This window comes from Acipenser ruthenus, chromosome 3 (genome assembly GCF_902713425.1).
Source record: "Acipenser ruthenus chromosome 3, fAciRut3.2 maternal haplotype, whole genome shotgun sequence".
Classification (NCBI taxonomy): Eukaryota; Metazoa; Chordata; class Actinopteri; order Acipenseriformes; family Acipenseridae; genus Acipenser; species Acipenser ruthenus.
In genome coordinates, this window is record NC_081191.1 from 68,501,560 (window position 1) to 68,516,445 (window position 14,886).

General features: G+C 37.6%; 1 protein-coding gene across 1 annotated transcript; it reads left to right on the forward strand.

Annotated features, from left to right (window-relative positions):
• Window positions 1-982: 982 nt before the first annotated feature.
• LOC117394527 (protein THEMIS3-like) lies at window positions 983-13,274 on the forward strand. The gene is made up of 7 exons (XM_059015617.1): window positions 983-1,286; window positions 2,871-3,002; window positions 4,647-5,105; window positions 8,208-9,274; window positions 10,960-11,058; window positions 12,371-12,439; window positions 12,780-13,274. Exons 1-7 carry the CDS (start codon window positions 1,184-1,186, stop codon window positions 12,831-12,833), a joined length of 1,983 nt encoding a protein of 660 aa, XP_058871600.1. The 5' UTR covers window positions 983-1,183; the 3' UTR covers window positions 12,834-13,274.
• Window positions 13,275-14,886: the final 1,612 nt, after the last annotated feature.

Sequence of the window (14,886 nt, forward strand, 5' to 3'; positions counted from 1 at the left end):
TAGTTGGCACTGAAGGGAAATTTTTAGTAATCGAATACCTGCAACCCTGAATGTTTGCCTTACTGGGGGTGAGGCATGTATTGCCCATTTTATTATTCATATCTTGTCAAATCATGACTGTGTGACTGGTATAACCATGATGCATAACACAATTTGGACTATAAAGTACATACAGTAGTCTCGTATAGCAACAGTTCCTAAGAGAACACTTCGCCTAAGGGAACACCCTTGTAGTAAAACAGATTTTTCCTATTGTAAATACTCCGGATAAAGGAACACGAACTTTGCTTAAAAGAACACCTTCTTGGCACTGCTAGCGATTCGATCGCAACGCATCCGTACTGTTTTGTAAAAAAAAAAAAAAAAAAAAAGCGACTTAAACTGGTTTATTTAATTGTAATGATACCCGAATAGGCACGTTGTATGTGTGCATAAAAGACATGACAAAAAATGACATGTAAACAAACGGCAAAATGCGCCGCTGTTTCTCTTGCTACACAAAGTTGGAAATTGTTCGAGCTCTTGAAAAATTTGGTGTTTGTTGTTCTGGTGAGTTGCGTCACCATTCTTTTAAATAGTGATGTGCATGTTTTGTATTGCTCATTGCTGCTTCATTCTGTAATGTGTGTAGGCGTGCTGTGTTAATTTAGTTTGACAGTTATCTTACTGACGTTAAGTTAACCCTAAGTAACGCATATTTTTTTCTGCCAATGTGATAGCCCGAAATACACCCGCCAGCTAATTTCATAGTACATAGCGATTTAAGCTTTTTGTTCGTGTTGTTTTGCTTTAGTTTTATTAACGTCAGTTTGTCTGTTGCTTTATTATTATAGTTTATTAACATACACTTGCCTATTGTTTTGCTTTTACTTATTCATTTCATTTTATATGTTGATGCACGTGCGTCATGACAAGTAATACATATGTATTTATTGATTGATTGATCCATATTGTGTTAAAACCTTTGTATTTTACAATAAACCGGAGCATTTATTCATATCCCAGCATCCCCCTGTGTCCACTCTATTCCGTATCAGACGTCACCACCAGCTATCAGTGTGACACAGCTCTTTATCAAAACTATTTTATAGTAAACAGACACGGAAGTTGGTTCAGATATATCAGCACCCTAGAGAAAGCAAGACACTTAGAAAAACAATCCTGTAACCTAGCAAGACAAACAATGGAGAAAACAAACTCACAGTCGTGGGGGTCTTTCGTGAAATCTCTGGGTGCCAATGATTTTAAAAAGACAGTCAGAGTGCTGAGTGGAGAATACTTTTCAGGTAAGACACCTTTTGCTTCTTTTGGGTTGCTCTCGCATACCTGCTTGCTATTTCAGCCTTTACTTTTACCGTCACCTTTTTGCATCAACATTATCTAGCTTAATATTAGGCATCTGTTTAGGTACAGTATTGGTTCACCTCTACTTCATGAACTGTGTTGTACATCACCCTCTGACAAGTATTTGGACAGATGAATAACTTCAGGAATGATTGGGTGGGACATGAGTTCATTTTACCCCAAAGAAGGGGTTTCTACGGTGGTGATAAACAATACTGGTATGGTGTTCAGTGTGTCACAGCCAAGCTGTCACTATTGTAGAAACTGTTATTTATTTATTGTTGTTGTAAAATGACTAAGACATGCCTCACCAGTCATTATCTTATAAAAGTTCACCATGATAAATTTGTAGTTTCACCAAGCTTGGTATAAAACAAACAAACAAATGTTGTACATAGTAAAAGGTGTGCGACTGATAATGCCAGGAGTTACAAAACCCGATAGTGTTTATAATGCAATAAAAAGCAAACTATAAAGGGATGCAAATTCCTATTTATGAGGTACAAACTTCCCAAACAGTTTGTGTGCTGTGAAGTCAGGGGGTTTGGTTTGCTTACAATCAGGGTCTGTACCTCTCAACTCAATGTTTCAAGGGGAGAAAAATGAGTGCACACTTTGGCCACTTTCCAGGTGCAAGGTATGAAGGTGAAAATTGGTTATCATGATTATCAGCAGATGGGAGACGATACTAATAAATGTTGCCACAAGAGGGCATCCCTATAAATGTGACTTGGACCTCAGAACCAGTAATCTGCCAGATTGAGATCGGGTGATTGAGGTTGCCACTGCACTGTAAAATGTCTGCTGATTACCCCGATCTTTGCCAGATGTTCCTCTAAGCAGCTGCTTCACAGGCCTTGTGAGGTGTGGTGGTTCACTGTCCTGCATGAAGATTGTTGTCTCAAGTACATCATGTTCCTGGTGGGCTGGTGTGACTGCTCCTGCCAACAGACAAGAATACCAGTGCAAAAGCATGTCGAGCCAGACAATCTGTTGCAATCAGTTCCTCCAGGAGGCTTATCTTGTATGGATACTGTCTGAGTGTTATTTGAAAGGTCGACCACACTATGTATGCTCATCAAGACACATGATGGGCGCTGCTTTTTCCATGTTGATTGAGCACTGCCTCTTCTTAATTTCAGTGTCTGTTTCCACTCTTCGACCAGTCACAAACACTTCCTATTTCTTCAGATTACTAGTACATGGCCATATTTCATACAGTTTGTGCACTGTATGGACCTTGAGGAATATTTCTCTGTGTGGTGTAGCAGCTCTTTCTGCATCATTCTAATTTTGATGGAAAAGTGTCATAAACATTGATTTATCATGTCATTTATCATGTCATACTGACAGTTCGTGTAGCCAGCATCCAATTTCAGTCTTTTTCAGCATTTCCTTTTTTTTAGATTATTATGAATTATGGCTACAATTCCACCCCCTGTTGGCCACATGTATGAATTTATTTTTGTCTGCTCATTTTATTATGTATTTTGTAAGGGGCTACCACTTTGCATTTCTCTCTCCAGGGTCCCTGTATAATATCTCATTCTCTGATGGAGATGTCTTCAAAATTACTGACAGAATACTCTCTAAAGTACAAGCTGTTTTGTACCATGCTGATGAGATGAGGACCATTGATATTCCACTGGATTATAAAGGTGCGTTATTCACAGTGTGCCAATTTAAATAGACAAGATCAACAACAAACACCACCAGCTGTTTTAATTGGAAACAAAACATATAGTATATCATTGACTTCTGTCATATCAGTTGCAAGATGGATACCCTTTATTAATGGGACCTTGTGCAAATAGCTTTAACTCACTGATTCAAGAATGTTTTATGCCTTTCTTGGTTGATTTAAATGCACATTTTCTATGCAGAAAACTGAAGTGATGTAAGTATAGGCGCAGTGCAAATTGCGGATGCAAAATTCAAATTGCATTCTGGCCAGGTAATTCTTTCACACTGGACCCTATGTAAGCTTAAGAGCAATGCAAATTACTCAACACGTACAAATGATCTGCAATTATGATAATGAGGGTCTCAATGAGCGCATCAGTCTATTTAGCGGCTGCACTTGCAGAGTTAGGAGTACAGCAAGCAGTGGTCGCTGTATGACGTTTGTGGAGCACGAAAATACAAAACAAAAAAAATTCTGAGGAAGGGCAGCAAAGTCCTCTTGGCGCTCGTAAAAGACAAGTTTTCTTAGAAGGAGCTGAGAGTCCTCATGGCTGAGGTCAACATCAGTCATGCTAGTATCCTTAGGAAAGTATATGTATTGGCCTGCCCTTTTTAGCATGACATCCAGAAATGTGCATAGCACTCTGGAACAGACATTCCAGCTGTGGTCTGAAAGGAACCAGAGGCTAAGTAGTGCAGAGAACACAGCACTTTCACATGTGCAGGGGTAGCGGCCCCTAGATTGACACTGGGGTCTAGCTCATCCCTCAATTAAGCTATTAGGTGTAGGGTGACCTGTGGAGTAAAACGATAACACTTTAGCACCGCATCCTCTGGCATCCCAAACAAAGTGACCCTGGGATTGAATATGCAGGGTCTTCTTCGTCTTGCCCTTCTCCAAACGTGTTCCCGCATCAGGAAGTGTACCACAGCAGCCATCCTGAAGCCAATGACCGGTCATTGCAGGTGTGTGCATTTATACAACAGTACTAGCCTGCAGTCACTATTATGATGACTGACACGCCTGATATTTCTGATTACAGACGTGATCTGACGTCACTGGAATGAGAATTTTCAGCCATTTTTTAAATATCTGCTGGTTTCAAACTGCTTTGACAGCTTCAAGTGGGCAATGCAGTGAAAGTTTATTTATTAAATGTCCTCTCGATTTACCGTTCTGTTAGAGGCTGAAAGGCAGAACTTCATAGCACAGCAGCAAAATGCCCACTCTACGGAAAAGAGAGAGAAAGAAAACGACAATGGCATAGTCTTTGCTGCAGCACCACCTAAAGGCCATTCACAGGAAACAAAGTTACAGCCTCCAGAGCATTTTTGGGCATAACTGTATTATTAAGAGCTCTAAAGTCAGTGTGAAATAATGAATGCTCTGATGATAGCCAAAAGAAAAAGCCAAGACGAATTATAGTTGATTCTGACAGCGACTAATTATTCTTTGATTTGTGATTTTTAGTAAAGAGAAGTTTAGTTTAATTTTATTTGTGTGTGTTTATATATAATTTAGATTACTATTGTGTGAGTCGTATATTGAGAGGTTTCACTGAAGCATTTCCGTGCTCTCCTTATTGGTCATTCATTTGTACAAATTGTCTTTTTTTTAGGGTACTTTCAACTGATTCCTGATCATGAACCGTACACAAAAGTTGTAGATCTCTATCATTGTGTTAAAGTAGACCAGCCGGCAGAAGTACAGCCCCGATTCAAGAACAACATCAGCTTTGCTCTTGAAGACGGGACGGTTATCGCCAAAGGAGAGAGATTGATCTTACATGGCTTTGAAGAAAAACAAAACCAAATCTTTCTGAGATGTAAACGCCTGAAAATGAAGGGCACCCCTGTTGTACTGGTACCAGCCCACTGCAAATGGGAGATGCAGGAATGCCAAGATGACCAGTATTATACTATGGATGACCTTCTAAAGTGGAAAATGCTGGTGGGCCGCCGGCGCTTTGTTAAGGTTATCAATACCATCTTTCTTTCACATGATCTTCCAGATCTAAAAAATTTCAATGGTGTTGCTCAGCTCTTACCAACTTATTCTGTGAAAGCCATTCTTCTTGGTGAGTGTGTGTTAAGTTCCACTAAAGTATACAGCAACAGTTAACAATAACAGTTATCAACTAACAGAGGATCTTAAAAAGAAATGTTGTCTTAGGCCAAATATAATTAGAATAAATAAAACATATTGCTTGTAATTCGAAAGATAATAATGTGTTCAAGATTAATATCTTTGAGACTATATATGTGTCAGGTTTTTGTTTTAAATTCCAAAACCTGTTACACAAATGTTCATTACCTTAACAGTCATGATTATAACAGGTCTGTTCAGTAATGATACTGGGCTCTATTTATTATTGTGTCCATCCCAAAATGTCTTATTCATGGACGTTTTACGTCAGTTTATAGAATGTTTATGATACACATCAAACCTTTTTTCCGACTGCTGTATCATGTCTTTTAGAAAGAAATACTGAAGGTTTTCAAAACTGAAGAATTTCTAAAAACTGCAAGTTTTTTCTAGTTTGCACATTATTAACTCTGTCAATTGATACAGGTAGTTCGAAGTGATGTCAATAAATAAGTCACCATGCTTTCTGAACTTCTCATATGAAATATATACTGTACAGCTATGGCCAAAAGTTTTGCATCACCCTATAGAATTAACAAATTTTGCTTCATAAAGTCAAAGAAACCTACCGAATAATGTTAATTTAACATATTGAATAACATACTGCTTTGTAGTTTTCCATATAACTGACATTATATGACAGTTAAAATGACATTATTATGGCTTCGGGTAGACATTTGCGATATAATTTTGTAGTTTCTTTGGTTACAGGATAAATACAAGATCTAAATTATGTTAATATATATATATTTTTTCAATTATGTCTCAATCCTAAAATTGTAGGTGATGCAAAACCTTTGGCCATAGCTGTATATACATTGAAAGTCCCTTTCACACTGGCATGCTCTACCCAGGTTTGGACCTGGTGTCATGCAGGTCGCTATGTGATTTCACACTGCTTTTGATTAAGCAGGGTCGACTTGATTGACAGAAGCAAACACACAATGTGTGTATAAATGCCGCGGAAGCAGCTTGTTACAGATGCTTCCATCTAAGCGTCTCTGAATTGAACCGTCGGCCCAAATGTTGATTGGAGCAAATGTTTCTTCATCCCTGCTGCAATCAGGTTCATGCTGTGTCTCAAATCAACAATAATATGTGTAAAGAGAAAAAACAGAAATGTTCCTTGGGGAAGTGATACCTTTACACAGGCGTGGCTGTTTGTTATTTGGTCGGCTTACGAAACGGCCATGATGTATTTTGTCATGCATGCAAAGTATGTCGACCCACATCCTGAGGTGGGTCGCTGGGACCAGAGTACAACCCAGGTACATGGTTTCACACTATGCGGGATTGTGACCTGGGTAGCCAGAACCCTGGTCGGGGCCAGGTAGGAGTGCCAGTGTAAAAGGGGCTTTACTTAGGCCTGAATATAAATTATACTTGTATATAAGAACATAAGAAATTCTAGAATGAGAAAAGGCCATTTGATGCAAGCGTGGTCCGTTAGCACTCAGGAGTGGAAATTCAAAAAAACCCTAACCAGATAGTAAGGGAAATGAAATCTCTGGGAATCCATAGCTAAATGGACCACCCTTCCTCCAGGTGGCTAGCTAAAGGTCTTATTATGGTCACAGAGAGGGTTATACAGTATTGTTCATGACAGCATTCAATCCAATAGTCTCTGCTTCAACAACTCTGTCCGGCAGCCTGTTCCAATGGTTCACCACCCTTTCCGTGAAAAAGCTCCTTCTCCCCTCAGTTCTGAATATGCCTTTCAGTTTCCACTTGTGACCTGTGAAAAATAATTCTCAGCAGTTACTTTGTTAAACCCCATGATGATTTTAAATACCTCTATTAAGTCACCTCTGGCTCTCCTTTCTAGGCTATACAGTGTCAGCGCTTTCAGTCTGTCTTCGTATGACATACCCTTCAATCTCCTCTGTACTCTCTCCAATGCCTCATGGTCTTTCTTATGATATGCGGACCAGAACTGTACACAGTATTCTAGGTGTGGTCGTACCAGTGCATTATATTATTTTAATATAACTTCTCTAGATCTGAATTCAACTGCCTTGGCTGTATAACATTTAGTTGCCTTTTTTATAGTTTCTCCGCACTGAATGCAATGCTATCAATGTTGTTGTGGTTGCTGGGTTACATGTTGCCTTATGTAGTGGAGTGGCCCATGAGATTCTGCCTTGCTCTAAAGCAATGCGTTTTTGACCCAGATGGCTTTCCATAGAGATCACTCTGCATGTGCGTGCATAATCTGGATTGTTTACTTTTTGCGGTCTAAAACTTTTAAAGGCGCTCAAGACCTGCTGTGCTGATCGTGTGTTTTTTTTTTGTTTTTTTTTAATAATCTCACATATCACACAGAGCTCTTTTTGATTTGCCATTTTTAAAACTGTCAGCAACTTCTGGTGAGGCAGTAAATAAGCGCAAGGTAATTTTGTCATTTCTAGCGAATACAAATGTCTGATTTTTGTATTTGAATACATGTCAAATATTCGTTCAAATATTCTGATATTTGTCCCAGCACTATTATATATATATATATATATATATATATATATATATATATATATATATATATATATGAGTTGTGTTTTAGTGTGTTAATTCAGAACACCTCTTAAATTTAAACCTCACAAATTATTTCAGCCTATCTGGTTCTGAGTTGAGCAGTAAGTATTGAAAAGGTAGATGCCCTCTACAAAGGCTAATGAGACTTTAGAATCTTGAAACTTGCTTTAAATGGTGACATACATTTCAAGCAGTCTAAGAGATCAAAATATGACCTAAAAACACAGACAAAAATGTCTTCATACACATTTCATCGTTGACAATTATCAATCGGGTAATTCCCACTGCATTGGACATTGGAAATGTTTAAATAATATTGAATTATCTCTTTATTATGATAAATACATATTATGTATTTGTTCCTCAATAAAGTGAGACTCCTGTACTCCACATCCTATTTTAAAATAAATTACAATTCTATCTTTTGTGGTCTGAAATTAAACACATTTTACCCCCAGTGTAATATAATGTTGTAAACATATGTATATATATTTTTGCTTTCTAGAAGGGACTGAAGTCATTATACCACCAGACATAGACATGGAAGTAATTGATATTTCTGAATCAGTCAACAAGAGCTTGTTCTCCAGACAACAGACTTTATACTCAATCTACAGCATGGCAGATAAAGAATTTCCACTGATGGTAGAAATTAAACACATTGCTCAAAACAAGAACCTGTTACAAACTGGACAGAAATGCCAATTACATAACCTCCAAGTCGGACAGTGTCTAACAATACTGAGAAGGGAAGAAGTGAAAAAATGCCTTGTCACAGATATATCGGATCCAGAAAAGAAGAGGCACTTCGTTGTACCTTCAACCTATCAAGGCACGGTCTCTCAAGTTTCCAGAACCTTCCGTTATGTTTTTGATTTGGTGTTTCAAGGCTCTACTGGACAGAACTTGACAGTACTTGCAACGAAAAATTACACTGCCGAAGCACCGTCGTTATCATCATTTCATGTTGGAGACCAATTTCGCGTCCTGATGTCTGATACGGTTCTTGTACAGTTTGCTGAAAAAACAGAAGCAGTAGGCATAGTTGAATTCGAAAACACGGAGACAAAAGTCAGAGTCAAGTTTCCCATGTATGCTGAAGGAGGGTTTGTAGAACTACTGTACGACAACAAAAGCTGCACATTGGCACAGCTTATTTCACGAGAATGTTTAGTTCCTTGCCACTTTAAGGTGGATATTCGAGACCCTTCAGTTAAAGACGATCCACTGCATACTGCAAAAGAACTGAGGCTCCATAAGGAGATTTATGACCAATGCCTTGTGGTCACAAAGGAAGACTCTTCACTGAAGCCTTTTGAACTCCCAATTAATCATGAACACATGATTGTGGAATTATTGAGCAACCAACCATCTATGCACAATCAACACACATCACTTATGTCTTATGAAAGCAACGTAGAAATAGTACCAGAAGATTACTATTCAGAAGAATTCAGATATGAATATGTAATGGGTCCCCCCCCATTACCTCCAAGGACCAATAGAAGCCAATCTTCCAGTGAGGTTCAACTCCCACCTCCTTTACCAAGGCGGAATATGTTAGCGACTGAGGTAAACCTGCTGTAACTAAATTTCCATGTGTTATTTTGATGTTTTGTCATAAACCAGATATTTTCTTTTTGTTTATTGTGACATACTGCAGCGCAAATACATTCTATAGCTAAGCATACTGTGTTAAGATGGAAGTATACTTAGACTTAAATGTGTACTTGCATGAGAGGATATTTAAAGAGGAATTTCAAAAGACAAACAATGAAGAATGCACCTCTCTTTACCCAGCCCATCTGTCCGAAGGGACCAGCTCCATACTGACTCCATACTGTTCAACCTTGTAAAAAGTTTACCAAACAGTACTTTCAAATGAGTTAGGGTAGGTACATTGTTATTATTTGTTTATTTAGCAGACGCCTTTATCCAAGGCAACTTACAGAGACTAGGGTGTGTGAACTATGCATCAGCTGCAGAGTCACTTACAACTACGTCTCACCCGAAAGACAGAGCACAAGGAGGTTAAGTGACTTGCTCAGGGTCACACAATGGGTCAGTGGCTGAGATGGGATTTGAACCAGGGACCTCCTGGTTACAAGCCCTTTTCTTTAACCACTGGACCACACAGCCTCCTATATATCACTGATATCTTGAAAACCATGATGATAACAAACCAGCCTTCCCCCACTCCCCAGCCATGACATTAATAAGGAATGATTTCTCATGACATACCCTCTATATTGCTTTTGTTTTTCATTACATCCTTGAAACTTATTTTAAAATGTTTGAGCTTGGCATGGTTTATCAATATTTTCTCTACTAAAAACTATTAAAACATGTTTCTAAGTAGTTCTTCAAAGGGGCTTTTAGCATCTCAAGGTAAGCAATTGAAACTAATTTGATGTAAGACTCCCCTTCAACAATTGGGTTGCGATAGTTGAGTTTTTTGCTGTTGTTAACAAGATTCAAAGAGTCTGAATTTTGTTATTATTATTATTATTATTATTATTATTATTATTACAGGGAAGCTCGCACAGGTGTTGTAAGGTGTGTAGAGCACACCAGTTGCACCTTTGTTGTTATTCAGCAGTTTACTTTTTTTTACTGTGTTTAAAACATATTCTGGGGGATCTGAGTTTTGTTGCTCCAATTTTGGGATTTATTGAGATTTAATTGTTATTTTGTTTATTACTGTAGTTAATAAACAATATGAAGTAATGGCAGCCCTTTACAATTCAGTTGGGTGTACTATAATTTTATATTCATTTTATAATGGCAATTTTATGGATTTGTAGATGTTTTCCAGCAACCAACCAATAGCTTTAAAGCTCAAAAAACTTCCCAGGTATCCTATTACTTTTGAAGATGGTTTTTAAAAAATAAGAATTTGGTACAGTATCTATGGCATAGTCTGAATTGGGCCAAAAAATTGAGAATCACTAGTTAGAAATAGTTTCATCCTAAAATAATCACAAATAGGTAGTAGCAATTGCATCTGGGTAAACTGTCAATTACCATTCTGTGAACAAGTCTTCCAGTTTATCACTATGACTTTCCCCAGAGTCTCAAACTTAACAGCCCTTCCCTTTTATTGAGAGACCACTCACCCACAGCCTCTATTAGACACATCTCACACAACCCCAGAACAAATCCACAAGGCGTACATGTACTAGCACAGACCATGCAATAAATATGTATTTTTAAAATGCAAACATCATATTCAGCAGATATGTCTATGTATTGCATAGGTCCCTGCAGGTATCCCACACGCATCCCTCCAAAGACCCCACACCCCTTCAGCAGGACACATCACACCACAGCAGATGAACCATCCTCTTCAAGTACAGGTAAAGTATTGTATTCCTTAGTATACTGTGAGTAAATCAACCATCAGCTTCATGAGAGGAATAGCCTGGTCTTCACGTGAGAAAACAGAAAAGTATTTTTGTTCCCTAAGATGTTGGTATGCATCCCACTCAGCGGTCCAGATAAGCTGCCTACCTGCCGTTTTTATGCATTAAATATGCAATACGCACTAAATTTAAATGTAATGCATAAAAAATATGCATAGCAATTTTGCTGCACAGCTTGTCTGCCTCCCCTCCCGCCTCACCTAAAACTTCCACTAACAACTACATCTCTCAGAATACAATGTCTTCAGTTACCAGGAATCTGTACACACAAAAAACCAACCCAATAAACATTATCCAATCTCTGGCCAGCCCTGTAAGAATAAGAAAAATTTGAAGCTACACAGGTTGAAGCGTAAACCCCCCAGTCCAGCTGCAAATCCAACTGGAACCATCATCAGAGGCCAAAAAAAAAAGGTGCCTATGACATTAAACAAACTGTTTTAGAATGTATTAATGCATTTCCTTATTGTATTTATCTGTATGACTTTATATTGAAGTTGTATCACTTAAACTAGTTTTTACTGAGTTTAAGAATTTAATGTTAGAATGTAAGTAACGTGATTAATTTGCAGAGTCAGTGTGATACCTTAAAAAAAAAATGTGCTGAGCCAATACAGAACCTTGTAGAACACACACGTGGTTGTACAGTAGTTCAAAGTAACACTGCAGTTAAAATGGAAGGCTCTTTTTTAATGCCTACCCCATTACCATTAAAGATTGCACAGTATTTATCGAGATTACTCATGACTTCAAGGTAATGTTGCATTTTACCCCATGAAAATACATTTTACTCTCTATGTTAAAATTAGAGGTTAAGTTACCCCCAGACCCAAAACCTTATCTGGAGTGTTGATCCCGCTTAGCACTGTATATTCTATTGATTGGAAATTAAAGTTAATCATGAAAGAGTCAATATAAAAAGATTTTGCAGTGTGCAGCTTGTATAAACTAGTAAACGGTATGGTTTGTGATAACAACTAACCTTCAACAATATTGTGCCAATACTAATTTGTGTCACTTTTCCATTTTAAAAAGAATTGTTGAAAAACTGGTAGGATGTGTAAATGTGTTATCTATATAATGGCAGTTTATTTTATTTTATTTTTTTTGCATGCCTGCTACAGAAAACACCATGAGTATCTTTTGTGGATTTGCCAGACTTGCAAACTTAAACGTACGGCTCAGACCAAGCTTCAAACAACACTGCGTTATATATTTCTGACAGACATTTTTATTTATTCAACAGATCCTTGCTGATAACCCACCAAGCAACCCCCAAAACAAATGCAAAGAGGGCAGTCTCCCTGAAACACGAGTAAATATTTAATTCCACAGATTTTCTTCAGTGGGCCTTGTTGATACCATGGTAGTATTGAATGTGTAGATCAAGTCCTCCACCCTCCATCCCCTGAAGATTTTATACTCCTATAGTATAGATCACTATCCACATATGCTAAGGGCTTCATTACAGTTAAACACTTTTGTGTACAAGCCTGGACAACTTTTAACTGATCCCTTGTATGGGTGAATATCTAAGTGACTCCAGACAGCTGTGAGCAGATTGTATTTGTATTAAATTGTAAGCTGTTAGCCCAGTTTGCTCATTTACATAAGTTTAAAGACTTTGTACTAACCACTTTGTCAACACCTTACAGGGAAGTTCACAAAATATGTACAGTACCTACATCTGCCGAAGTCAATATATGTAAAGAAGGTGAAAAGGAAAACAGACCCAAATCCAGCTTCACTTATTGAAAATTTATCATAAAATCAACTGAAGAAGACATTCTACACTTTTATGTAATACAGTATTTTACTACTTTTCATTACACTGTGTAAACTGTTGAAGTGGGCCGCCACTGTAGATATGGTGCTTTTTTTTTGTTTTTTCCAAATAAGAATTGGTATAAGGGTACACTTGCTTCATCATTCTAACTTTAAATACTCAATCGTAACATGTACTGTAGTCGTATTAAAAGAAACTTGGCAATATATAAACATTTCAACCATGTGAAGTCTTAACAAAGTATTTTCAGTGTAAATAAAAAGTGTACTTTATATGATGAAACCATATTGCAAAAAGCATTCAACGTGATTAAACATGATTAACCTTAATCATAACGCAACTCTGCAAATCTTACTGATGTCGTGCTGATTTTATGCATTGTTTATGGAAAATAAAGTGTCATACCTGGTGGAGTTTTTTGTTGTCGTTTTAATCTTGTTTATTTGCACTTCAAAAAAAGGGGCTAACATCCTTTGTTTCAGAGAAGATAAAGAGCGCAGCAGATAAGCTCAATTGTTGTGGTCGTATGTGTCTGCTCTTTACACGTATTCCAAGTTCAGCACCCTCTTGTGTAGACAGTGCTTTTGAACCCTTCAAATATTTCAATATTTAGCAAACCAATCTGCTTTGCCGACATTTTCATGACTGATTAACACCTCATGTAAAATGAATCGGGCATTGTTTTCCACTTTGTCATACTAAATTTGCAAACAAATTTAGGTAAGGATAAAAATATGATATCAGTCCTTGTTTGAACAGTACTGTTAGACATCAATTCAAATTATTTTATACATATACACGTCAGAGTCTCGTTGTTGCCACTGCATGTGGTGGAACTCAATCAACAACATAACTTTTTTGACACTGCTGGAACAGCCCATTAACACACCAGATTCTGTGTGCCACATCATTATTATTGTGGAAAAGAAAAAATCTTAATGACAATTTGGATTAAAGACATAAAAGTTTTTATTGGACGTTTTCATCCTGATAGCAGATTCTTTTTTGTCTAACATTTCAAATGTACAAAAACAGCAATGTTTCGCTCCAATATTTTTACAGCACAGTATGCATAGTCTGGTTCCAAGTGTGCAGGAATGCACTTTCTCTTCATGTTTTGGGAAACCTTCCATGCAACTCTTTCATGTGGTGTATGCCTAGCATTCTAAATCCTATTTGCAAACAGAACCCTGCCACTCTTGTTATTACCTCTGTCTGCCTAGATGCTTTATGGAAATAGTAATAAAAGTATATTGGACCTCACACACCGTAAATGAATTTGAATTGCAAGGATTTGGAAAGAGTCTGATCTTATTAAACCAACCTAATACCATCTCTCAAGTTTGTAAACTACCAAAGAAATGCCATTTTGTCTGAGCTACAGCTTTTGTGTTTAGGATTGCTCCTTTCCAAAAAAGTATATAGCAGCTGCTATAAAAATATAGAAATCCAGCGTTTTAACAAATTGCATCACACTCCTTTCGACGCAATGCAGTGTATTTACTTAGAAAACGCACTGTAAGTGTATAATGCAGCGATTGTTGTTTCTAAACCAAAAATATTTGTATAAGTTAACACCATTTTCCCGACTCTGGAGACTGTATTACGGTGTGCACTGGGTTTTTTTTCTTAAGACAGAAGGCAGAACAACATTACTTAGGCTACGTACACAAACACTGCAGTTATTAGTCATGTTTATCACACGGAAATGTCTAATAAACAATGACATCATCAGTTGCACAGAAATCCACTGAGCACCAACTGCGGTTGTGTTAGCGCGGTTGTAATACACACACACAGTTAGTGCGCATTAACTAACCGAACTGAATTAATAACCGCACTCCATACTTGTTCCGAAAAGGATTAACTAGTGCAGTTGTCGCTGCCCTTTGGAACCGAACTGTATGTGTATACAATCCGTATTAAGAGCAAAAGGTGAACTCACAACCAGATTTAGCCTGTGTGTGTATGTAGCC